Source organism: Neoarthrinium moseri (assembly GCF_022829205.1).
Source record: "Neoarthrinium moseri strain CBS 164.80 chromosome Unknown scaffold12_Wmoseri_CBS_16480, whole genome shotgun sequence".
Lineage (NCBI taxonomy): Eukaryota > Fungi > Ascomycota > Sordariomycetes > Amphisphaeriales > Apiosporaceae > Neoarthrinium > Neoarthrinium moseri.
The window spans coordinates 538,758-561,638 of record NW_026055126.1 but is presented as its reverse complement, the minus strand read 5'-3'; the positions used below and the strand labels follow the sequence as shown (position 1 = coordinate 561,638).

At 52.9% G+C, this 22,881-nt stretch overlaps 7 protein-coding genes across 7 annotated transcripts; 2 read left to right on the top strand and 5 right to left on the bottom strand.

The window, feature by feature from the left end:
* Positions 1-308: 308 nt before the first annotated feature.
* On the bottom strand, positions 309-1,255 carry JN550_004547 (uncharacterized protein; the record flags this gene model as incomplete). The annotated part of the gene is made up of 3 exons (XM_049316074.1): positions 309-323; positions 395-732; positions 790-1,255. 3 exons carry the CDS (start codon positions 1,253-1,255, stop codon positions 309-311), a joined length of 819 nt encoding a protein of 272 aa, XP_049173619.1.
* Positions 1,256-5,359: 4,104 nt separating this feature from the next.
* On the bottom strand, positions 5,360-5,757 carry JN550_004546 (uncharacterized protein; the record flags this gene model as incomplete). Its single annotated transcript, XM_049316073.1, has 2 exons — positions 5,360-5,576; positions 5,624-5,757. 2 exons carry the CDS (start codon positions 5,755-5,757, stop codon positions 5,360-5,362), a joined length of 351 nt encoding a protein of 116 aa, XP_049173618.1.
* Positions 5,758-6,128: 371 nt separating this feature from the next.
* JN550_004545 (uncharacterized protein) lies at positions 6,129-6,863 on the bottom strand (the record flags this gene model as incomplete). Its single annotated transcript, XM_049316072.1, has 2 exons — positions 6,129-6,437; positions 6,519-6,863. The coding sequence occupies 2 exons, from the start codon at positions 6,861-6,863 to the stop codon at positions 6,129-6,131; spliced, it is 654 nt and encodes a 217-aa protein (XP_049173617.1).
* Positions 6,864-9,334: 2,471 nt separating this feature from the next.
* On the top strand, positions 9,335-10,959 carry JN550_004544 (uncharacterized protein; the record flags this gene model as incomplete). The annotated part of the gene is made up of 4 exons (XM_049316071.1): positions 9,335-9,531; positions 9,591-9,861; positions 9,910-10,064; positions 10,122-10,959. The coding sequence occupies 4 exons, from the start codon at positions 9,335-9,337 to the stop codon at positions 10,957-10,959; spliced, it is 1,461 nt and encodes a 486-aa protein (XP_049173616.1).
* A 1,076-nt stretch (positions 10,960-12,035) lies between these two features.
* On the top strand, positions 12,036-13,693 carry JN550_004543 (uncharacterized protein; the record flags this gene model as incomplete). The annotated part of the gene is made up of 3 exons (XM_049316070.1): positions 12,036-12,260; positions 12,313-12,429; positions 12,485-13,693. 3 exons carry the CDS (start codon positions 12,036-12,038, stop codon positions 13,691-13,693), a joined length of 1,551 nt encoding a protein of 516 aa, XP_049173615.1.
* A 323-nt stretch (positions 13,694-14,016) lies between these two features.
* Positions 14,017-17,680, bottom strand: JN550_004542 (uncharacterized protein; the record flags this gene model as incomplete). The annotated part of the gene is made up of 2 exons (XM_049316069.1): positions 14,017-17,354; positions 17,509-17,680. 2 exons carry the CDS (start codon positions 17,678-17,680, stop codon positions 14,017-14,019), a joined length of 3,510 nt encoding a protein of 1,169 aa, XP_049173614.1.
* A 1,343-nt stretch (positions 17,681-19,023) lies between these two features.
* On the bottom strand, positions 19,024-22,063 carry JN550_004541 (uncharacterized protein; the record flags this gene model as incomplete). Its single annotated transcript, XM_049316068.1, has 5 exons — positions 19,024-20,678; positions 20,733-21,195; positions 21,256-21,597; positions 21,706-21,786; positions 22,043-22,063. 5 exons carry the CDS (start codon positions 22,061-22,063, stop codon positions 19,024-19,026), a joined length of 2,562 nt encoding a protein of 853 aa, XP_049173613.1.
* Positions 22,064-22,881: the final 818 nt, after the last annotated feature.

Genomic DNA, 22,881 nt, shown 5'->3' with positions numbered 1-22,881 from the left:
CGGCAGAGTCTGTTGTTGTAAGGAGAGGACGGTGTAGAGAAGCTCCAGCAATACGTGATAAATGGTTCGACAGCCACGGCGTCAAAAGTCGTGACGCCCATAATAAGTTGCTAAGGAAATCCCTACACCAAGTGCAATAACGCCATCGGATCGTCGGGTCGGATCGATCTTTCAATGACAAGCTTGACCACCATGAAACGCCGTCGAGAATGCCAATTGGAACTAGAACTGAAAAATTTGATACAAGCGAAGTCGTCGTTCGTCGTAATTGATGCTCAATCGATTGATCGAATTCATGGTTAGTCCAATCATGCATTGGTAACCTATAGATATTCAGTTAGCACATCTAATTCCTTGTCGGGCTATCCGCAGGATAGGGGGTAGGATTGCTTACCCGCAAGATTCTACGCGAGTAGTCCTGGTCGTCGGCGATGCTGCCGCTGCTCATCCTCCTTTGTGCCATGACAGGGTCGAGACGCTGGTCCGAGATGGAAAGACCCCCGCTACTAGATGGCGGCTTTCCTCCGGCGATAAAAGCGTTGACCGCGGCATTACGGCGGTGCTCATCCTCGATCTCACGGTTGCGGCGACGCTTCATCATGAAGAACAGTCCTCCGGCAATTGCGGCTACGGCGATGATTCCGACGACACTTCCAACAGCGATTCCCACAGTGTTCGACCCTCCCGAGCTGGGGCCAGCTGAGGCTGATGGCGTCACGGTAACTACGACGCCTGAAATCAAAGTTAGCGGAGAACTCATAGTTGCTGTGACGACGGAAAAAGACGTACCTGACACAGTTGCGACGGATTGCGATGACGTGGCATCGGGGCCACTGCTGGCTGTCGCACTGCTGTCTGTGGTATTGGCCTCATCGGCCACTGACACACGGACACCGGTGTTGTAGACAGTGAAGGTGTCGAGGCCACCACAGGCCTCATCTCCAAATCCAGGGCAGGGCTCGGTGCACTCGGAGTCGTCGACAAGTGTGTTTTTCGGCGGGTATTTGTCACCGCAGTAGCAGCTCTCGGAGAAGGAGGCTCCAACAACCTTGTCCATCCCTCGGCAGGCGGTGGCACAAAGACCTTGGGTGTTGAACTTGCTGGTTGCGTTCAGAACCAGGTTTCCTAAGCTTGAATAGCATCCATGGACGGTATCTGTGCCAACCTTGGGCTCTGAGGCAGCGACTTCCTTGGTTGCCGATACCAGCGATGATACGGCCAGCAGTGCCGACACGGTAAATAACCTCAACGACATGTCTGCGGTATATTTCTTTGTTATTTTTCAGCTAAATGGGTGATAGTTAATGGTTGTGCTTGAGCGGCACAGCGAACGTGGTGAAAGATGTCTCTGAACCGATCAACGACTCGAGAGACTAGACAAAATAGTTGAAAAGAGAGTAATCAGACTCCGCTGGGGAGTTTGTATAGTCAGACCGACGACTAGACGAATCAGGCCTGCATGCGAATTGGGTTCTGTCGACTATATTGTCGGAAGTCGAGATCGAAGTTTCGGAGGGTCGCGATCTGGAATATGGAGTTCCTGGCGCCTGGACGACACAGCCTTTGGCCTTGACCAAGGAAGGGCGATGATGATAGTATACCCACGCGGGTTCTTTGACCTCTTTTATGGTGTTGCGAGTGGAACGAGGCGGTTTGAGAAAGGCCACCGGCGAGACAATGTGGTGCAGTAGACGACGGTGATCTTTGCCTTGTCCTTCTGACCCTGCTTTCTTTGGCGTCTGGCCTGGCCGCTTGCTGCCTTACGAAACAATAGTCCTTGTTGACTTCCTTCTCTCCGTAGACAATGACGACACGCGTGGTCGATGATGGTTCCCTGATATAGACGACGACGACGACAACAACGACAATGGCGGCTGCTGACTCGCCGTGGGTATCGCGTGTGGTGGACTGGGGCGGATAGTCTAGAGTGGGCAGCACAATGACTGAGACTGAGATCCACGATGATGTCGAGTAACTGGAGGGGAGAAGAATCAAAAACCAAAACGAGGGACTTGTCAGACGAAATCAGACGAGGTGTGTAATGAGTGGATGCCCGAGGGAACAGAGAGGGGGGTCGAGCTGGGCTTGGGGGTTGGTTTTGCTTGAGCGAGACCCGTGGAGTGAGGAGGGAGAAGGGTGAGTTGAGGGCGGGAGCGAGCAGAGGGAGGACATGGAGCGAGGACAGGAGAGACCCGACCAGGCCCCAGGCCAGACCTGGAGACTGGAGACTGGAGACTGATGGAAGACTGGGACACTAGAGACGCAGGTGGCCCACCGCCCGTCCCGTCCAGCGTCCCAGTGTGCCAGTGCCAGTGCCCACGCCAGCGTCCGGGCGAGCATTTGCCTGCGCTTGTTGCTTGCCAGGCTTGCTTGGGACCTGGCAACCCACCCCAGGCGCACCCAGGCCAGCAGCGCGAATCGAATGAGTGCGGCCCTGGGGGAGGGTGGGAACGGGTGAGATGGACCACCAGCACGAACCAGACGTGGCACCCAAGCCCGGTGCGGGTGGGCCGCGGTGGAGCGTCGTGAGTGGACGGCCACGCCTCGAGCGAGAGGGCGGGAAATTACACCGGACCAGGGTCAGCGCACATCTCAACCACCACGAGCTCCTGGGCGGCCCAGCGTGCCCAGCGTGCCCAGCGCTAGCCGTGGCCCCCCTGGCCGGTATGCTTGGTACGTACTGTACCTGCAGCTCGGCCCTGGAGACTTTTTTTCTTCGCTCTCTTTCCCCTTGCAGTGGTGTCTTCCGCTTGGCCCATTGTGGTTTGGGCGAGGGGTACGACATGCTGTCCAATGAGAGCCACACGACAGCGCCCAGGCGTCTCCGCTGTCTGCTTCCCATTGGCCCTGTCGTTTCCCAAGTCTCGCCAAAAGGGCTGTTGTGAAAGGAAATAGGAGATCCCTGGCCGTCCTCCCGTCAATCCTGGAGCATAATCTGCACACAACCAGGGAATGGGCAAATGCCCCCTCCATCTCTGCACAATTACGGCACAAACTCCATATGATCGACAGGAACCATTTCTGGAGAGTTCCAACCGACGGGGCTGAGTTGCTTTGCTGGCCGGTCACAGAACAAGACATTCGGCCTGTAACTTTGCTGCACGGGCGACCCTCGTGGTGGCAGGGTGGCTCGCACGCTCGCCATCACGGTCCTCTCGCAAAGCCAAAACGAGAGAAGAAGAAACCGAGTTTTTTTCTCATGTGCCATGCAGCGCCCGATCGGGGCAGATCATTACGATGGCTGGCCAAGCTGCGTGGGTGCACAGTACACTGTAATCCCCAGCTCTGCGTGCCCATTGGCGTTACTGTCCCGCTAGCGCATCCGCCTGTAACGGCATGTGCACCTCTATCTGCCAGCTATTATGCTCGGCAGTCCCCTTGGGTTCCAAGATTGTCTCTTGGTGATCCACATCACCAGCGTGCAATCAGCCAGAATCGAGTCCTCCTACAGTAAGACTGTTGGGTTGTTACAGGTGATCTGTGTTCAACTGCCGGCTGTGCTTGTGACTCGTTGCTCTGTATCAGCTTGAGACAGCGCACCTCGGATTGTTGTGAGCAGAGAAAAACAATTACCTGCCGCCTTGGTCGCATCCATGATGATGATCGCATTCTGCACGATACTTGTGCAAGAGCATTGATGCTAAGTCGTCAAGTCGTTAATGTACCAGGAGGCTGCCAGGCTTGTGTTCTATCAATTGCCTTCACTGGAAACAGCCCGCCCCAGGTAGCCCAGGGGTCTAGTGGTCCTGATTGACGATTATGACGCCGAAATGGAAAAGCACTCAATTACACACCCGCCAAGGATCAACTTGAAACGAGAAACATGGACCCAGTGCCGTGGACAGGCTGCCAGCCATTGACAGTTTCCAGAACAACCACAATGGCACGCAGTAAATGGCGTCAAACGTGCCGCTGATCTCTCGGTCCTGGAGAAATACCCAACTCGAGTCGAGTCTCGGGATAAAACAATGGCGTTATGCTATGCACGGGACGGGATAATGTGTTCACCCCTTCAAGCCATGCTTTGCTTCACCAGTGACGCACTATTCTCGGCGGCCCAACGGTTGCTTTTCATCTGCGGTGCAAGCAGCCAGCCTTTGGCAGTCTGGACCAGGCGGATGGGGTGAGATGCGTGTTGATTACGGCAACAGACAAGGAAAAAATCAAAAAAATCAAAAATAGCTGCCAAACAGGCCCGAGGTGGCTTGCATTAAGCAGCCGTGAGAGCCGCGAATAGCAACGCCGGACTCCCATGGATGGCTGCACTTGCAGACCAACGATGTGCCCTCCAAGAAGCCGGTGCTTCGTATCCGCTGTAGCGTAGTATTTCGCCATACCGAGTCGCCGGATTCTCGACATTTGATGCCGGCCATTCCAGCGATTGCACTGTTCGTGTTGCTCTCCGTGGACGCTGTGCAAAGGGTGTCGGCAGACGCGTGAGATGCAGCACAGCCTCAGTCCCCGCGTAGTGGCCTTGGACCGGCGTTGCATTGATTGATCCACGGCCAGCTCTAGCGAACCGAGATGAGCCCTTGAGGTGCTATGGAGCCAGCGTCGAACGACCACAAGGAAAAACGACTTGGTCGAGGCGCGGCAAATTCGATAGTTCTTATTTTCTGGCCGCCCATTGATGCTGTTGCTATTTTGCGAGTCCATGTCGTCGATCTTTCAGGCGGTCCCGAGTTGGTGTGTCGCGGAATGACGCTGACGACGATTCAGCAGTTTAGTGAATCAATCGCAGTGGCTGACTGGCTTGTAGTTAGCTAGACCACCACCAGTCCGCAGTCGGGTGGTGCAAACGCGATGGGACCGCCAACCAACAGGAGCCGGCGGTTTCGGGGTCCGTCCGTTCCCATTGGCAGTCAGTCAACCACGAGCTTTCTGCACCAGCACACCAGCATACACGATTGATGACTGCTTGAAGTGGTGGATGACTTGCAGGAAATGCCTGCTAACCGTTGCCCGATTGGGCCAGAGGTTACCCTACCAAAACTCAAGATCAGTCGAGAACGGCGTCTACACCAAGTGCCCTGCGATGCAAACTTCGTTGCACCGTTCACATCTGTACATCGTACACAGTAATAAGCTAGTTACCTCCGTTATCCTCCTCTACTTGGCTACGGTACACCTGCGCGAACCCCCTTGCCAATGACATCCCGGCCCGTTGGTTCATTTCTATTTCGAGCAAATTGCGTGCATCGTCGACGGTGTCACTACCACAGTACTGTGTATGGAATTTCCAAAGACGGTGGGTTGATTGTTTCCCATACTATCTATGTAAGGCAGCATGCCTTCGAATTCCCAGTTTTCATCTCGTGTTCTGGCCTGCACCACAATCAATGTCACCAAACAGTCTCCATCATATCTCACGTCGACCCCGGCCAAGCGTGGCCGCGCGGTAGACCCGGGCTGCAATCCCTGACTCCCGCACGCCCGTTTTCTCGGGTCGAGATTGCGAGGCTTGTCCAGCCTCGACGGCGTCGTCTTGGGATGCTGCAGATCCACTTGGCGTCTTCCCTCCGCGGCAGTCGCGAAGACAGAGAATTCGGGGCAGCTTCGATTCTTCGAGGCCTCCTCTGCTGTCCGGAGATTGTCCAGTGGGCAGCATATCGTACGTACATACGTGCAAACATTGGGCGGGTGTCCGCCTCGATTTTCTGGGGTTCGTTGTTTCGAAGGGATCCAGACCCTTTGATCCCTCGTGGCCTCGTGGGCACGCGTGGATCGGCCCACAGCTTCGTAGGGCTCATCTTCCATGCTGGAGAAAGTGAGCTTTCCCATCAAAGTTTATGCCCTACGCTCATGACAATTTGGACCAATTCGAGAGCATTAGAATCAGGGTCTTTTGTGGCCGATGCTTCTTCAGTCTTAATAGAGTTGCTTAAGGGGTTGCTTAAGGGGTTCCTTGTCACGGGAAAGTCGGCAGTTAAAGCTTTCAGGGCCCATTCAGAAGCCAATGGTCAGCACATCGTGCGGCCGTTGATCAGATTCCATATGACTCTGTCGCGTCGACATCGATGCACCATCTGCAACAACTGTGTTTTCGCGGATTCCCCGCGAACACAGCGTCCGACTATAATGAGCTGCCGGCCACTCCGTATTGCCGTTGGCCATATTCAGATGAACGCTTAAAGATCCTTCACCGGTGTCTGACCCTTTTCATCGCCTCGACCATACTGCAGCCTCTGTTCCTTTCCAGCATTGCGATCTCCCTTGAATGACTCTACCTCGGGGCTGTCCATATACCTTGCCACATTGTCCGCCTGCAACTTCTTGAAAGATGCCCCAAGGCCGTCGTTGGGGTAGTCTTTGTCGTTGGCCTGGTCTTTATGATACTTGGCTCTAATGAAATCGCTATCAATACTGGCCGGGTCCAGAGACAAACTGACAAGGGGATTGATAACCGCAGTCTTTGGGATGAACTTGAAAGTCCATTCCTACAATGCGGTGTCATCATAACATGCCAACTGATAAGCGTAGGAATGGCCTTACTTCTTCGTGTCTGAACTGGATCAGACCACGGTCGTTGGTGACACCTGATAGCCGTGGCTCTTGGCGCTCTTGAACAGCTTCGGTAGGGCAAACCACTGCCCGGCCATCTTGTATCTGTCGTTTGCGTGGACGAACTGGTCGTTATAGACGCAGTCTGGCGTGTACCGCTTCACGCAGTCCTCCGTCGGCTTCATCTCGTACAGAGCAATAATATCATCAACAAGCGCCTGCCGTGCAGCTGAAAGCGGCAGCGACTTGGATGGGTCTGGTGTGTAGTCTCCTGTGGGATGTGTCTGGCGGCCCTCGAGATGCTCGCCGGGGAGCGACGCGTCCTGTGAGAAGTTGACCTTGCCGCTGTTGGACGAAGACATCGTTGTGGTGCTGGCCATCCTTACTCCGTAATTTGGGCTTTTCTAACCAATATAAGATCGTGCAGTATAGATACGCGCAGGTCTGAGAGTTGGTACACAAGCGTTTCTAAGAAGACGAACAGAACTCTGCATCGTTGACATGATTCAATTGGCCATCGCCAGCCCACCGGGCCGGCTTAAGGGTGCCTTTACCTAGTGCCACAAGACTAGATAATGACAAATGGATCGCCCAAGCCTGAATCCTTTGCAGTCCGAGGGTCCAATCGAAAGTGGTTACTAGACGGAGGTTTTGGCGCGGTGGTGAATCATGAATCCGGGGTAGAAAACGTCGTGATACTGGAATTGGGCCGCATGCAGTTCTCAGTCACCGAAACGCGGTGAAGTCTATGTAAGCATCGCTCCGATGGCTGCCAATAAACAAGTTACCTTGTAACTAAGCAATCCGACCTATAGCTGGGCGCATCAATGACGGCAACTTGTTGCAGTTTGCAGTAGGCAATATGGTTTTGCAGTCCAGACAACAGAGAAGTCCAATGAGTTGAGCACGTGCAACGCCACGACCGACCAACAAAACCAAGTCCCGTTAGACTTTGAGGAGTATTTTCCATAGAGGATTATCTGCCGTCCTGTAACAAACAATCTTTATTACATACACATGTCGCTCGTCATAGAATGTACCTAGCCGTTATAGCAAGTGGATAGCTCAGAAACTCTTTACCAAGACGGGACCAAAAGCCCCCAACAATAGCCGCGGCCTAGTTATTCACAAAATCTATCTTCAACGCCTCTACGATGTACTTGGTAATGGGAACGCGAGCAATGTCGTATAGTTGCTACACTGCTGGTCTGATAGACCAAGGTCATTGATATCATGAATACCACCAAGTCAGGAAATGACAGCACTTGACTCAATACTCGTTCGTAAGACCAGAGTTTGACCATGTCTCGATATTTTCAACGCTGCCCGTAGAGAGAATCACAGTGTTCCGAACGCCCATAATAGAAGCCGTTCCTTAGTGGAATATTTCTTTCAGGGATGGCAACCTGTAAGAGCGTGTCCTGTAATAATTTCAGAGAGGTTAATCAGGAAAGAGGAAGGTAGTGATGGATTGAAAACCCGGCATTTCAGGTGCTATCGCCGTTCAATACAGAGAAATGATAACAAGGGTAAATTCGAATACAACCCAACGCCCCATTTAATATGCGCCTGTTCTTGCCAAAGAAGTGGTTTTGCAACGCTCAGCTACTAAGATGATCTTGGCCACTTGTTTGTGGCTATATGAGTTTTGCAATTCATATACGAACGCCCCGGCCACCAGAGACGTGTCGAGTAGAATCTTTGCTGTTAGAAAGCTGTATACTCAGCCGCATCATCAGCAGCACACTTCAGCGCAAGCGAGGATTGTGAGTCAAATTTGGAGGATAATGTGGCTAGAAGAGTGCCAATCGCTGGTAAGGATGGAGGATTTATGCATGGCCCCCAAACTTTCGGTCGGACACTGAGATGAGTAGGCGCAGTGCGTTTAGGTAGGTTTTGGCAACGTAGGAATATAAACCTCACGGAATCCCCGATGCAAGAAGATAAGAGTGCGCCGCACAAGCCTCACAATCCTAGTTATGTTGGCTTAAGGACGAAATAAAATGCTGACAGGTTTTGGTTTCATGCTTGCTCCATAAGCAGCCCCTACTCCGGGATCGCAATGACCTTAGGAAGAAGGATTTGGTTAAACAACCGGCAAGGATCGGTCCCATGCAGGTCTTCAGATGGGGCTCGAAACTGCAGAGGCGAGTATCAGACGAACCCCAGGGGCTCCATGTGAGCCATGAGCATGAGTTGCGGGGAATACGCCGTTGTTTTCTGTGACACCCATCCTAAGACTGGAGATTCTACCAACTATCAGATGGTACCGACTGTTTTGAAAAGGTCAATGGCCCCGTGGCGCAGCTTCAATCGCATTGTGTGAGAGAAATGCAGCTGAAATCCAACAAGACGGAAGGATGCGGTATGGGCCAATCACCGGCCAACCTAAGTGCAAGGCTTGTCCTCAGCCCAGCCTTGAATTGCAGTTGTGAGGCAGTGACCTGGGGGGCTTGTCAGTTAATGAACAACATCCGAAGACCCAGGGCATATCGGTGAGGATTCTCATTCCCTACTTTCTGCAATAACCACCGAGCTCAGCCCTGGAAACCACAAACAGCCGGAAATCTGTTTTTCTTGGTTAGTATGGGAAGGCTCTTGGCATGCATGCACTTTAGAGTTTCACGATAATTGACCAGCGGCTCATGCCCCTTGCATATCGGCGCAATCGATCCTATTTCCAAGCCAATACAGCCGCAAAGTCTGCAACCTCACCATATGCATTATAACTTGACGTACCCGCCTGTGAAATGAGCTGGCGCACAAGCTGGAGTGGTAGAATAAACAGGCACGTGTTAACTTCCCATCAAGGCGTTAGTCACGATTTGCCATAATGGGGTGGACAGTTGCCATCATTGCAAACCTGTTCTTCCTTCAAGGCTTTACAAAGCCGATTGAAAATCAATTAATTCCTCGGAATGGCGCCAATGGTGCGGGTTCAGTCCGCCAAGCCATGCCTTTGTTGAAACGAGATGCGGACAGGTCGTTCGATCTAGGGTTCCAGGTCAAGGACCAAACGCTATTCTCTGGGTATGACAGAGAAGACATCCTCCCATGGAAGTACTATGAGATAAGCTGACGATGAATAGCTCATGGGAGCCACTGGCAGGTCAAACCGTGGATTTGTCTCTGAAATGTGTCGACTGTCGCACTTGGGGTACTCTGGATGCCTCTGCAACATTCCCAGAGGACGTTGGGGACCTCCTTGGAGATCTGGCCGACTTCAATCCCCTCAATGATGTCGAGGTATCCGTAGACTTCAAAGGAGTAGGAGCACTCTTTGACCTTACCGCCACTGCTGCTCTAGAGGGCACAGTCAAGATCCCCCTGTTTAAATCCGAGTCTCCGCTGGGTATCGCTGTAAGTGGATGCGAAATACATGCGCAGATCATCGACTGACGTGCCCAGGTCCCAAACTTTCAAGTTGGACTCGTTTTCACCGTAGACCTAGTGCTTGGGCTCAGCGGCGAAGCTAATGTAGGGGGTGGCTTTCAAGTGTCCATTCCGGACGGGTCAACCTTCAAGTTGCCTTTGGACCCTGGCAAGGACCACACTGCAAAATTGTGAGTACTCAGAGTCGCCCCAGGAAAGAGCTCGACGAGACTAATCCTCCATGTCAGCGATGGTGTTTCAACAGCACTACTGCCATTGTCTGCCGAAGTCCCAGCCAATGTGACATTGGCACTTCAACTGGGTGTATCCGCTGGTGTTGATTTCAAGGGCGGCATTGTCGATGCCACAGCACTTGCAGGTGCATTCATAAACATCCCTGAGGTTATTATTGGGGAACAATTCTCGACGGCAAACAGCTGCATCCCGGCGTTTGCTCTGGTGGACATCAACGCTGGGGTGTTTGTTGATATCGGTGCTGATATTGGGTCTATCGAGCTTCCTGGGATCAACCCAACCGTCTCAACGACACTCTTTGCTGCTTCGACTAGCACATGTTTTGGTGCTGGTCCGTCAACATCCCCGACAGTCGTGGCTGCACCAGATTGTCCCGTGGATCTGGTAACCAAGATCATCACAACAAGTCCGGCTCAGTCTCTGGTTGCCTGTGCCGTATCTGCGGTCAATTGTCCAGCGAGTTTGACACAGAACGTCCTCGTCCAGGGTGCCCAGACAGTCACAACAGCAAGCTGTCCCACCACAATCCGGGCAAACACTACTTCCGTCGTACACACTGTTGTGGCTACCAGCGACTTTGTGACCCTGTCTCCGATGAAAACGCCAATCATCTCCACACTCAGTGTCGGTTCGTCGGTCACAGTTCCGGCGCCGACGATAACTGCGAGTCCTAGTGCCACTTCGCCCAATGCTCAAAAAGGCGCAATAGGGACCATAACTATGACCGTTCCGTGCGCGTCGGGTACGACAACAGCAAGCCGGGGTCCTAAGGACAAAGCCCATGTAGCAAGGGAAGAGCCTTGGTCATGGCCTACCTTGCGTGTAGCATAAGTTGGATAGTTGCCGGATTAGACGGCAGGACTAATAAGTAACACTAGATAAGCCTGTAGATGAGTAATTTTCATGATGCAGTTTCTGTATACCTTTCCCGGCTCGAGTTACGAATACGATGAAGAGACGTAGACTGTTGAAAGCCGGAAGTTGATGCAGCCGACTTGTGCAGCAGCATCGGACTTGGCGAGAAACCCGTAATGCTGTCTTCCAGCGCCGCTGTGCCGCGGGGGCGCGTCCGCGTAGGGGTCCGATTCCCACGACGTTCCCACGACGTACTCCGGCCGGACTTGTGGGGCCCGCTCCCGATCACGAATACGGGAATGCAGCATTGAAAGGGGGGAAGGTTGCGGGAGTGCAGCCGATATCCTTGCGACTCAGTTCGCCGCTGCGCTTTGCCGATGCATGTCCCCACCGCTGTAGAACTTGGTGCCAAGTTTCCATCCTAGTGAACCGGGAACGGGTCTCGAAGCGCACGACGAAGTGCCGCGCTTCTTGCGTCACTGGTCGCAGAGCATCGAAACCTAAAAAGGGCATCCGCATATACTGTTGTCCTTCCCCGCGCGTTTTGCCCATGGTGCCGCCGTCACCATGACAAACCGGTAGCCATCACTGGCCAAGATGGCTCGGTGCTCAGCTTTCCGTTTTATGATTTTATGCCAATCCCACTCGGGTCTCTGAACCGAGATGTTGTGTCCCCACCTATGCTCTGGGGGGTGTGAAAATTATGTCTGTGCCTCTCCTCCAAGACGTGTTCGAGACCGTATTCGGAAAATTGGTCCTTAGTGATTCGCTGATGATCTCCATAACTAACTTGCTATAGCTTAATGTCATATGGGAGAGCGAACCCAAAACGTCCGTGTCCGTGTCCCTAATATCCCGTAGTGTCTCCCAGTGACAGCTGAACGAACACAGACCCCCCTTTGTACCCACCTACATCGCTCGGTTTTATGCATGCACTAATTGCCTTAGCCAGCTCTCTACTTATAAGTTGAGCGACGATCCGTCAATGTACATGCTTGCTGTTGACTTCAGACTTGCCTGTCAACAGGTATTCTTCTGTCAAATCCGCCGCCATGCAGATATTGGAAAGTCTCGGCACCATTCGTGGCGCATTGCCCGAGGGCCTGCCCCTGTCCGTGGTTGGAATCGCCGCGACAGTGCTTATCGGCGTCATCTATTCAATCATTACACAAGAGAGACCTTTTGCAGGATTTCCCCTCGCGTCGATTGACGGGAAGAGTCCCAAGAAGAGCTGGTTGTTTCACGGGAGACAAGTGATCGCGGAAGCAGCCGACAAGGTACGCGATGGGCAGGGCTTCATCACACGCGACGACGTCTAACGCATAACAGTACTCTGGTCCCTTCCAGATTATGACCGGAACAGGCCCAAAGATCGTCTTACCCAACCGATTCGCCGATGAACTTCGAAACCACCCGCACATGAACTTCCCCAAGGCCTTTGCCAAGGTTTGCGCTATGATGTATCCCCTCCCGCCTAGGTCACCTACTTACGCCAGATTAGGATTTTTTCACAAATTACCCTGGATTCGAGCCTTTCGAGCAAGGCCTCAAAGACGACACACTCATCCAAGAGACAGTACGGGTCAAGCTGACCCAGTCCCTAAACCTGGTGACCGACGATCTGGTTGATGAAACGACAAGCTCCCTGCATGACATATACGGAGAGAGCGACCAATGGCAGACGATTATACTGAAAGACACGGTTCTAGATCTCGTCGCTCGGCTGTCGTCCCGAGTGTTCCTTGGCAAGGAACTATGTCGAAACAAGCGATGGCTCGAGATTGCGAAGAATTATACCGTGGAGGGTTTTATTGCGTCCTTCTTGATGAGAATGGTGCCCAGTTTGTTGCGCCCGATCGCTTACTGGTTCATTCCCCAGTGCAGGTTCTGCCGCAAAGCAGTGAGGGATGCGCGAGAGATCATTGACCCCGAAGTCGAACGACGTGTTGCCGCAGTCAACGAAGCCCTGGCGAGGGGAGAGAAACCGAAGAAGACCGCCGACGCTATTGGCTGGATTCATGAGGTTTCCAGGGGCCGCAAGGTCGACTACGTGAACGCGCAGCTCTCTTTGACCCTCGCCGCAATTCACACGACGACCGAGACCACGGGACAGGCGCTCTTCGACATTTGCGAGTATCCCGAGGTGGCCGACGAGCTCCGGAAGGAGATCATCGAGGTTATCGGAGAACACGGCTGGGCCAAGACCAGCCTCTACAAGTTGAAGTTGATGGACAGCTTTTTGAAGGAGGGCCAGAGAGTCCGCCCCATGGCGGCTACCTCGATGAACCGCTTCGTGGAGAAAGAAGTGACTTTGTCGGATGGCACCGTGCTACCCCAGGGTAGCCGCATCAATGTGATTAGCAGTTTCATGGACCCGAAGATCTACCCCGAGCCCGAGAAGTTTGATGCTGCACGCTTCTTGAGGATGCGACAGCAGCCCGGAAACGAAAATAGCTGGCAATTTGTCACGACTAGTGGTGAACACATGTTGTTTGGTCATGGTCAGCACGCCTGCCCTGGACGATTCTTCGCCTCCAATGAGGTCAAGATTGCGCTGTGTCACCTATTGCTGAAATATGACTGGCGTTTTGTCCCAGGCTCTGGGCGGCCTGAGCCGCGGAGCTTCGAGACGAGCATAGGTGTCAACCCGAAAGGCAAGGTTGAATGCAGAAGGAGAAAGGAGGAGATCAACTTGGACCTCACAGAGTAGCACTTCTATGAGATTATGCAAATTATTTCACCATAAAAGTCCCACTGCTGCTATTGTATCGCGACCTCATATGTTCGTGTAATTCATAATTTTCTTCGCGTCCCGAAGTGTATGCACAACAAGCTGACGCCACTCCTACCGATCGAAAGCGCAGCGACGAGAAGACAATGCGATTGATGTTACCAAGGAAGGCAAAGATGGCGGCCTTTTCACGAGCTGAGAATGTAGGAGAGGCTCCAGATTGGTTATGTTTCCTTGCGAACTTGGGTACTAGGAGACGGTCATCGTCACTCGACTGCGTGCTCATGTTATATACACGCATGTCAATCGGCTGAGCATTCCATCCGATGCTTCTTCCAGTCAGCCTTCTGGCAGTCTTTGCTGCAGTACGATACCTCCTTACACCGCGCACAGGCCATAAGTTTACCACCATTGGCCGCCTTCGTCTTTCCGCAACTGCGACACTTCTCAACCATCAAGTCCTCCATCTTTCCCTTCATTTTTAGAGGGCTTGTGTCAAGAACATCCTCCACGAAAGGGACTGAAAAGGTTGGGCTGATCGCAATCCGCACAGCATGCTTTGAGGCAACGTCCCATTCAGGGATACTGAGGAAGTTGTCGGGCATTTGGCCGTTTCCACAGCTACATAGGAACTGTTTGCCAGTTTCCTGTGTTAACGGGATGGTCGCGCCAGGTTTTCTGTACTCGCAGCGTTCTGTGTGTGACCACGTGCGGCACCTTTCCACAAGGGCCGGGATAACGCGGCGCCATAAACTCAACTCTTTATCGTCAACATTGATCTGGCAGAGCTGTAACTCGCGTAAGAGCAACAAGAACTCTTCCATTTCCTTGGAACGAACGATATCCATCGTGAGAGGAAGCACCGCAGCATCCAGAACAGCCGAACCTGCAGCCCCATCGATACGGATTGCTCGAACGAAGATCAACATAGTAACTCCTAGGTCGCCATAGCTGAGTGTGAACATGCCCGTCTGGCCCCCTTGAAGCCCAGAGGAGAGCATGAACATGGTAAAAATCGACTCTTTGAAGTTTAGGCGCAGATTAGTCGAGATGCCGAGGCTTGACCGTTCTAGGTTGCGAAGTGGTTTTTCTCGAACCGAGAATTGGCTTCCTACAAGAGTGTTCAAGAATTGATTCTGGCTCTTGTATTTCCGATCCACGTCAAGAATGGGCAGGGTATCAAGGTTGAGATGGTGTCCGCTTAGTAGAGTGGGCATCAAGTCGGGACTAAGAACAATAGGGAACATGAAGCCAGCCAAGGAGTCCGAGTTCAGCGGATCCGCTATCTGCGCGATGACTTCTACGTAAGCAGATTTCCGGGCAATGCGGGTTTTGCTCAACTCTGTAGACACTGGGAGGGGGAACGCCACCGGAGCTATCAACTTATTCTTGCCGAAGACGATGTTAATGACATAAGGCGAAGATTGTTGTAGCTCAATGGGAGACTTGTTAGCCAGAAGTTTCTTTCCAAGGTCCGAGACGAAATCGACGTGACCTGTCAGATTAAGGACTTTGTGTGAACGCTCATCTAGTCCAGAAGATATCCAGGTAGTTTCCGAGGAATTATGAGAGCCTACACGCTTCTCTTGGCTCCTGCTACCAGTGATGACTGATGGACCTTGTAAACCTGGGAGGTGCCTCGTGATGAAAACATGACTTGTATCAGTTATTGAAGCCTCGTAAACCGAAAGATTTGGACCAAAACCGGCAACACGGTAAGTCAAGAGGGCGGCCTTTGTAGTCTGAATTGCCAGTCTAATGCTTGTTGCAACTGGGTCAATTTGGAGGATCGAAGAAGGCACGTAGCAGGACACCACTAATGGCGAATCGCCTGACCAACCTGCGTTATCCTCCCGAACAGAGATGGAGATGCCGCCATCAGAAACCTCTTGGGTAGAGACCCGACCAAAACCTACATGCAGGTCTAGAAACACACTTTGCTGATCGTGACCGGGGCTCTTGCTAGGCGCCACTACTAGTTGGAGAGTAGGGGCGACGACCTTCAGATACTCGCTTGCGTACAGCTTGTCCAAGCATGCCCGGGGTATGACGAGCGTGAGCGAAACGATGTCAGGAATCGAGTTCCAAGAGTGCAACCTGCCTGCGGCCGGGTTTACACCATGCCTCTGCGGTTCTTCATGAAGTCCATATAAGTGCAGCTGTGTCCACAATTCCTGCCTGAACAAGGCGTAGGAGCTTTGGCTGAGGGTTTCACTCACTTGCCGTAGGACTTCCGGCCAGTTGGAATCGATGTTCGTTCGGATGAGTGAGATAAGAGCAGCTAAGCTGCCGCAATGATAGGGAGGATACGCACTCCTTGGATGGTTTGATTGAGAACCATCGGCGGTCGCATGCGCGAACATCTTGGAGCAAATCCCGCAGATGACCCCGACGAGAGCGTCAGGGTCCATCCGCACTTTCGTAGTAGATTTTCCATCTCCAGCTACATGTTTGTTGAGTTTCCAGGCCATGCGGGAATGGATCTGCGGGGAAGAGTTTCCCAATGCAGCAGCAATGAAAAATTCATCGACACAAGATATTGTTGAGGCATTAGTCCAAGTCTCAATGGCGCTGAGACCCAGAAGAAGAGAGATAGTCGTACTAGGACCGCATAGGAGAGATTCGAAATGTGCCTGCCGGGAGTTCTCTGTCTTAAGTAGTGTTTCAAGCCAGACGGTGGAAGTTGCAGCATCTTTGAGCAACGGTTTGATGGCAACCAGGTAATTCAGTGGCCCGAAATGGTCGGCTAGGTTGGATGTATCAACCACATCAAACAGTCGGGGAGCATTCCCCAAAGTGCCATACTCATGGGAATCCAGATCGCAAGTAGTCATGTCAAACTGGCGCCTGTACATGTTTGAAGACAGGTTTCGAGAGTCGAGGGGAACCTGGAGGACGTGGCAAAACGTAAGAGCGTCGGCTATCATCCACCTGATTTTTATCGTTTCGCGTGAGTGTTGGAACGCCTTCAACCACCCCCGGAACTGCGAAGTGGCAGCATGAACGGCTTTACCAGCTCCTCTGTTGTCACCATCTTCGGGGGATAGCGGCGACTTAGGCGCGAGCTGGATGAACGCCGACGCAAGGTGGAAGCCAAGAAGCGGATCTGTTCCATAATGCAGCAATGTGTTCGGTGACAGAGGGCCTGCAAACAGAGGATTGGGTACATGTGCCTTGGATTCAGTCAAACTTCCGTGCTCCCACCAGTGCTTGTTGAAGCCTCTCAGTTGGGTATCTGACATGGCCTGGGTGGCTACAGGTGCGGCGGACCTCAGACCGGTGAGGATCTGAGAACGGTCAACCTTTCCAAATAGCATTTCTTGAGCTCGTGTGGTCCTCTGCAAATTTTCCACAAAGTTGTTCTTGGAATTGGCGTCGCTCGTCGCAGAACTCATGCTCAACCAGCAGGCTCTGACCAAACGGAGAGTCCCTTCATCACAGAAGCTTTGCAGGATGTTGAATGACGTTCCGCGCCAGGTCTCTAGTGATTTGGACGCGTTCAGGAGGCGGGCCAGATGAGTCCGAACAACTTCGATGACTTCCCCTCTCAGGTAGAGATCATAGTAGATAGACCAGGCTGTTGAATGATCCGTGGGGTTCTGCTCAGCTGTAACCAGAGAGAACAGGAAGACATTCCGGGCTGAACAGTCAGATGAGTTAACTGAAGAAAGGGATCCAGGGAATGCGCACCTATAATTGCAGGTTGGATATCGCAACACGTGATGTCCAGTTTGCTTGGTGCTTGTGAAGTCAGCGGCTGTAAAGACACCCGAAGGTAGGATAGATCATCTTACGAAGCCCTTGGCGAGAAGATGCTGTGAAAAGAATGTTGCGAACATCACCACACCCGAGCAGGAGGCAGTCAGCGTCAACACCGTGTGGAAGCTCCCTTGCGAGGTCGACTGCCGGCGTGTTCCCAAGTGCATAGAACTGCGTCAGGTAGTTTGCAACTGCAGGATTGAACATGGTGATGGTGGTGGGCGATGGCCTCCAATGTTTGATCCGCGATACTTATTGCGGTAGGCTTACCCCAAGAATTACCACGGGGGTTGGAACACGTTGTTACCTTGGTACGCCAAAGAGCATTAATCGAAGGGAATGATTTACACTGGGCGCTCCCAATGGATGGACAATTTGGAAATTGAGCTCCGCTTGGGAGTAGTGGTCAACGTTTCGTCCGCTGGGGTAGTGGGCGTTTGCACACGGCGGGGCCAATTGGATTGAAGGTACTCTTAGTGGGACAAGGCGGCTGAAGACCCTAGTCGCCCCAATATTGCTTTTGCCGACAAACATACTTATTTACGAACGAGAAACGAATTTATCGCGTTTTCTACTGATCCGAGAACGAGATTCGTTCTTTGTCGATCCCCAAGGCACCATAATTCCCCAAGAAGCGACTGGTGGCGGGTGTCGTGGAAGTTGCACCGAACACTGCTGGCAACTCTAGCACGTCTAGAAGTCCAAGTCGTCTTGGTAGTCCAGGAACCCCTAGTACTCCTGATGTAGCTCTTCGGCTTCTTGGAAATTGTGTCAGACGAATTGCCAAGGTGAAAAGTACAAATCTAGATACAAGCAAAGGGGCAAAGGGCAAAATTGAAAGCGCAACGGGACACAGCGAAGTGGAAGCGTGTACAACTTTGGGATCCGTTTGACCAGATACTAGAGAATGGGTATGTTCACATTTTGTCTTCCTCTCTGACCTGGGATGGACATTGATAGGTTCTAGTTATATTACTCCCATAAACATGTCAGACTCCGTGGTTGAGGATGGAAGTGGCATTGCGCCGGACAACGCCTCCGTGGCTTCTTATCACAAGAAGCTTGGCTGCAGCTCAGCTTCTTGCAAGTATTAACTACAGCAGCACGATGAGGTGAACTGCGTGTTGCACTACATGAAGACTGTTGTCTCATTACTTTCACACAGATTGCATCAAATTACGAGTTTGTGATTTTCGACAAAATTCCCTTTGTATTCCAATGTATATCAAGCCAAAACCCTTCAAAAAAGACCGGAAGACAACTTGTCACCCTGTGCTATGGCAGTACAACTCCCGCGCCGATAAACCTATGGCCGGCCAGCTCTCAACGCCGTGGCCGCTTTGCCGCCGAACAGGCCAACCCTGCGGTCGGAAACCCGGCCCTAATTTACATTCTTGTCGCATTACCAGTCAATGATTACGTCCCGACATGAGCTTCGTAAGTCCCATACCAGCCTTTATATCCCAAGGAAACAACCTTTTGTCCGATCAAACGCCTAGCACCAATCCATCGTACAATCTGTCGCCCCGTGGTCGCTGACACCCAACCGATCAACTAGTACCGAAGTAAAGGTCGTCGTTGTTGTTCTCATACATGTTGACCGGGTTGAAGGCCTCCTCGAATTTGCTATCGGAACTTAGCATCAACATCGGGTCGCCGTGCGTGAACTGGAGCAGGAGGTCGTCCTCATTGTCTGCCATTCCCGCCAACGTTGGGATGCTCGCATTGTCCATTGCTGAACTTAGCATCATGTCGCTGTGAGACGAGCTTGGATCAACGTCGAAGAAGCGGCCTGACGAAGGCGGTGATGATGACTGCGACAGCTCCGGAGGCTCGTTGTACTGGCTGGCAACGCTCTTTGCAGGCGATGCTGGGTGGGACGGCAACATGTCTGCGGAGGGATCTGCATGTAGAGACATGTGCGACATCTGCGATACATACGAGTGGATGCTGTGGGTCGATGGCGAGTGTGCATTGGCTGCCAGGTGAGCGGAGAGCGAGGGCATTGGAGCAGAGGAGGATCCCAGCCCTTGAAGGCTGCTGGGCTGGATGGTTCCTCCCATTGACACCTCCATGAGCTCATCGAGCATCTCGAAGTCCTGGTCGATGTTCTCGATGGTCTCCGGCGAATTTGCGGCGGAGCTGTCAGAGTATCCTGACTGAGACGACACCGAGGACACGGACTGGTTCTTCTTGCGAGTGCGAGTTGACTTCTCCTTGCGTTCGTCCATGTCCGGCCGGTGCTTGCGTGGACGACCTCGTTTTACCACCTTTCGCACAACGCCATCAAACGCACCAATGCACATTCCACGTTGCTTGTGTCGGGTTAAGGCATCATGCCGAGCGAAACTGTTCCCACACTCACAAGGGTAAGGCTTGATGCCCGTGTGGATCTTGGCATGACGCTTAAGGTCGTGTTGTCGTACAAAGCACTTGGTACAGGTCGGGCACTTGTATTGCCTGTCGTTCAAATGAGTCTGGACATGCGACTTGATGTTTTCCTTGCGGCCGAAGCGCTTGTTGCAGTCTTCGAACGTGCAGACCCACTTGTTGTCTCGCGGCTCGGGTCCTTGGATAAACTGATGGATATCATCGATGGTAATACCGGTGGTGGTCTTCGTCTGCTCGATGTCCAGGCTCGCGATACTGGCTGCGCTTGCAATGCTTGCAACCGACTCGGTTCTGCGGTGCGGCGAGCTTCGGCGAGATGGCTTCTCTGTGTCTTGCGATCCGTTTCCAGACAGGGCGTCCAAAGCAGACTCGGGAGGTCGAAGGTCTGGTTTCATGTCGAAAGGTCCGTTGAATCCCGCCATATGCGGTGTCATTGGCGAGTTTTGCTGGGAGATATCACTTTCTGCGCTCAAAGGATGGGAAGAGCCCGGCAGTCCATCAAACTGGGTCGGCATGGCCATGACGGCATCAAATTGGTTTGCGTCGACGAAACTGCCGTCTGTGGGTGAAATATCGTACATCCCCGAAACTGCAATGGAATTGGGCCGGCGTGGAGTTGGCTCGAAGGTTTGCGACTCGGATGCCTGTCGCAGCTCGTCGAACGTCGTCCTAGATCTCCGGTTGAGCATCTGGCGGTTTGGCTTGACTGTCTCCTCCATTGACTCATCATACTCATCCATGAAGCGCTGTGGCCGACGGCTGTGCTTGATGGTTCTGTTGTGGGGGGTATCCATGGGAGTAAGAGGGAAGTAGTCTGGAGGTCAAGTCAATTGCTGACCGAGTACACCACCAAGGAGGGAGGACTCACCTTGAGCATTCTGGTGTGGGGGTGTAAGTAGCCTCTGTGATCCTTCATCCATATTCTCGAATTTGGCGACCCTGTCCATGATTCCGTTGCTTACCCTCCGGGACGAACGCCGGCTGGTCGAGCTCTCTCCCTCTGACATCCAGGCGGGAGCGCCGCTTGAGCTTTCGCTGAAGCTCATGAAGGTCGGGGTGGACATGGTGCTGCTCGGGAACAGTTCGAAGTCTTGAGACGCGCGCGCATTGTCAGAGAAGCCCTCTTGGTTTCTCTTCATCATTACATTCATCTGTCCGTTATACATGTCGAATGACATGTTCATATTCTGCGGCCCTGGAAGGCCATCGAAACACTGACCTTCAAATCCCTGCATTTGGGGGGTCGTATGGGGTGAGATCAGATAGTTCTCGTCGCTTGCCAAGTTCGCGTACGCTTGCTGGTGGGAGCCCGGGCGCGCTATGCGTTGCTGCTGCGCTTCTCGCAGCACATGCTGTGGTGTGTTGATTCCTGTGTTAGTATGTTCACTTACCGTATTGTGAAAGTCCTGTCTGAAGGTCGAGGGATGCATCTGTTGTCGTCGAGTATCCAGGCTCATGCCTCGTCGGTGCGATACTCGTGGTCGTCCTTGGGGTCGTTGCAGTTGTGGTTGTTGATGTGAGTGCATCTCAGGCAGGTTGCTGGCGATCTTCATGGCCTCGAAGGCCGAGGGTGTCGAGTTTTGCCTCCGGTGTTGGCGGTGCCGGGCATGAAGACCGCTCGGGGGCGGATTGGACAGCATCGTGGGGAGAGGAGTCCGGAATGGTTGTGTTGTCGATAGACTGTTGTCGTTGTTGCCAATGGGGCTATCAATGGGATCCGTAACTGCATCTACCTGTCAACCAAAGTACTTCACTTCATCGACTCTCGAGCGTCTCCCAACAGCTTGTTCTTGCGAACCTGCTCATCGTCGTCGACGGACAGAGGAAAGGGTGCTTCTCACCTCACGCAGCGCAAGCCAGTCAGGCCGGGCAGTTTGTGGGCTTGGGTCGTACTCAGCAGCAGCGAACTTGGTGGACGAGAACTATAGAGAGTTAAGTGGTGGCCTTCTCAGGCGGGTGTAAGTGGTTGCGGGTGAGCGAGGGTTTGTCTACTCTGTAGACCTCCTGTTGGATTGAGGCGAGGGGACAAGACTGTTCTTCTTGTTGACTTTGCTGTCTCCTGCGACAACTTTTTTTCTCTTGTGAACAGATCTAACTAAGGGTTTGGATCTGACCTTGGAGCCTGCAGCAGGTCGTCTTACTTTCGTAAGGATACGATGTGCGCATTGTTGACTTTACAAGCATGAGCTCGGTCGCCATGGCGACGGGCCGCGGCAGCACCCCCCAAAGAGAGTTGGCGCCAAACTAGCCAACCCCGTTGCGGCGGGCTGAATGGGCGCCCCATTGCACCCACGCCTTAATTCAGTGGGACATGTGAAGAACGTCATTCTCAATCAACGCGGCCTTCAAACACTGCCCATCACCCAGACGATTCCATAAGTCCGGTCTGGTAAGACAAGCCTGACAAGGGATCGGTGGCCAGTTCGTCAGATGATAACACCGCGGCTGCCCGTTTTATGAATTCATCTCCGGCCGCTCGTCTTTATCCACCGTCAACATGCGGGCTCGTGTTGAATGTAGGCATGTATTTCGTCCGCCAACAGCTGGGCGGCTCCCGGCGCATTGCCACGCCGTCGTGTCAACATTCTGCATGCGTCCTGGCAACAGGCTCAGCCTGATGGAGCGAGGTGTCCCAGAACTCTGCGAGCGATCGCCGGACGTCCGTGACTTAACGTTCAGGAGTTTCAGACCGTGGCTTGAATTCTGCCGCTTATTTTCTCATTGACAGACTTCAATAGATCTCCCGCTGTCTGTAAGGGATGGCGCACCACCCAGGCCACCGTGGCAATCCCCCTTCAAGCAGTTTTGAGTATGCACGTCTAGTCTATATTCTGGTGGCACACCGTCAGTTGTGGGTTACTTGTGCTTTTTGCGCTTCACCTGGCCCCAGGCCCCTGGTCGAACGAACTCGCCGGGACTCGATCTGTGCCCACTAATTACCCCGCGATGCACCACTTAAATCTCTCCTCACTTCCTCGTCCTGTGGGCCTTGAGTTGATCATCTCGATCTGCCAGGT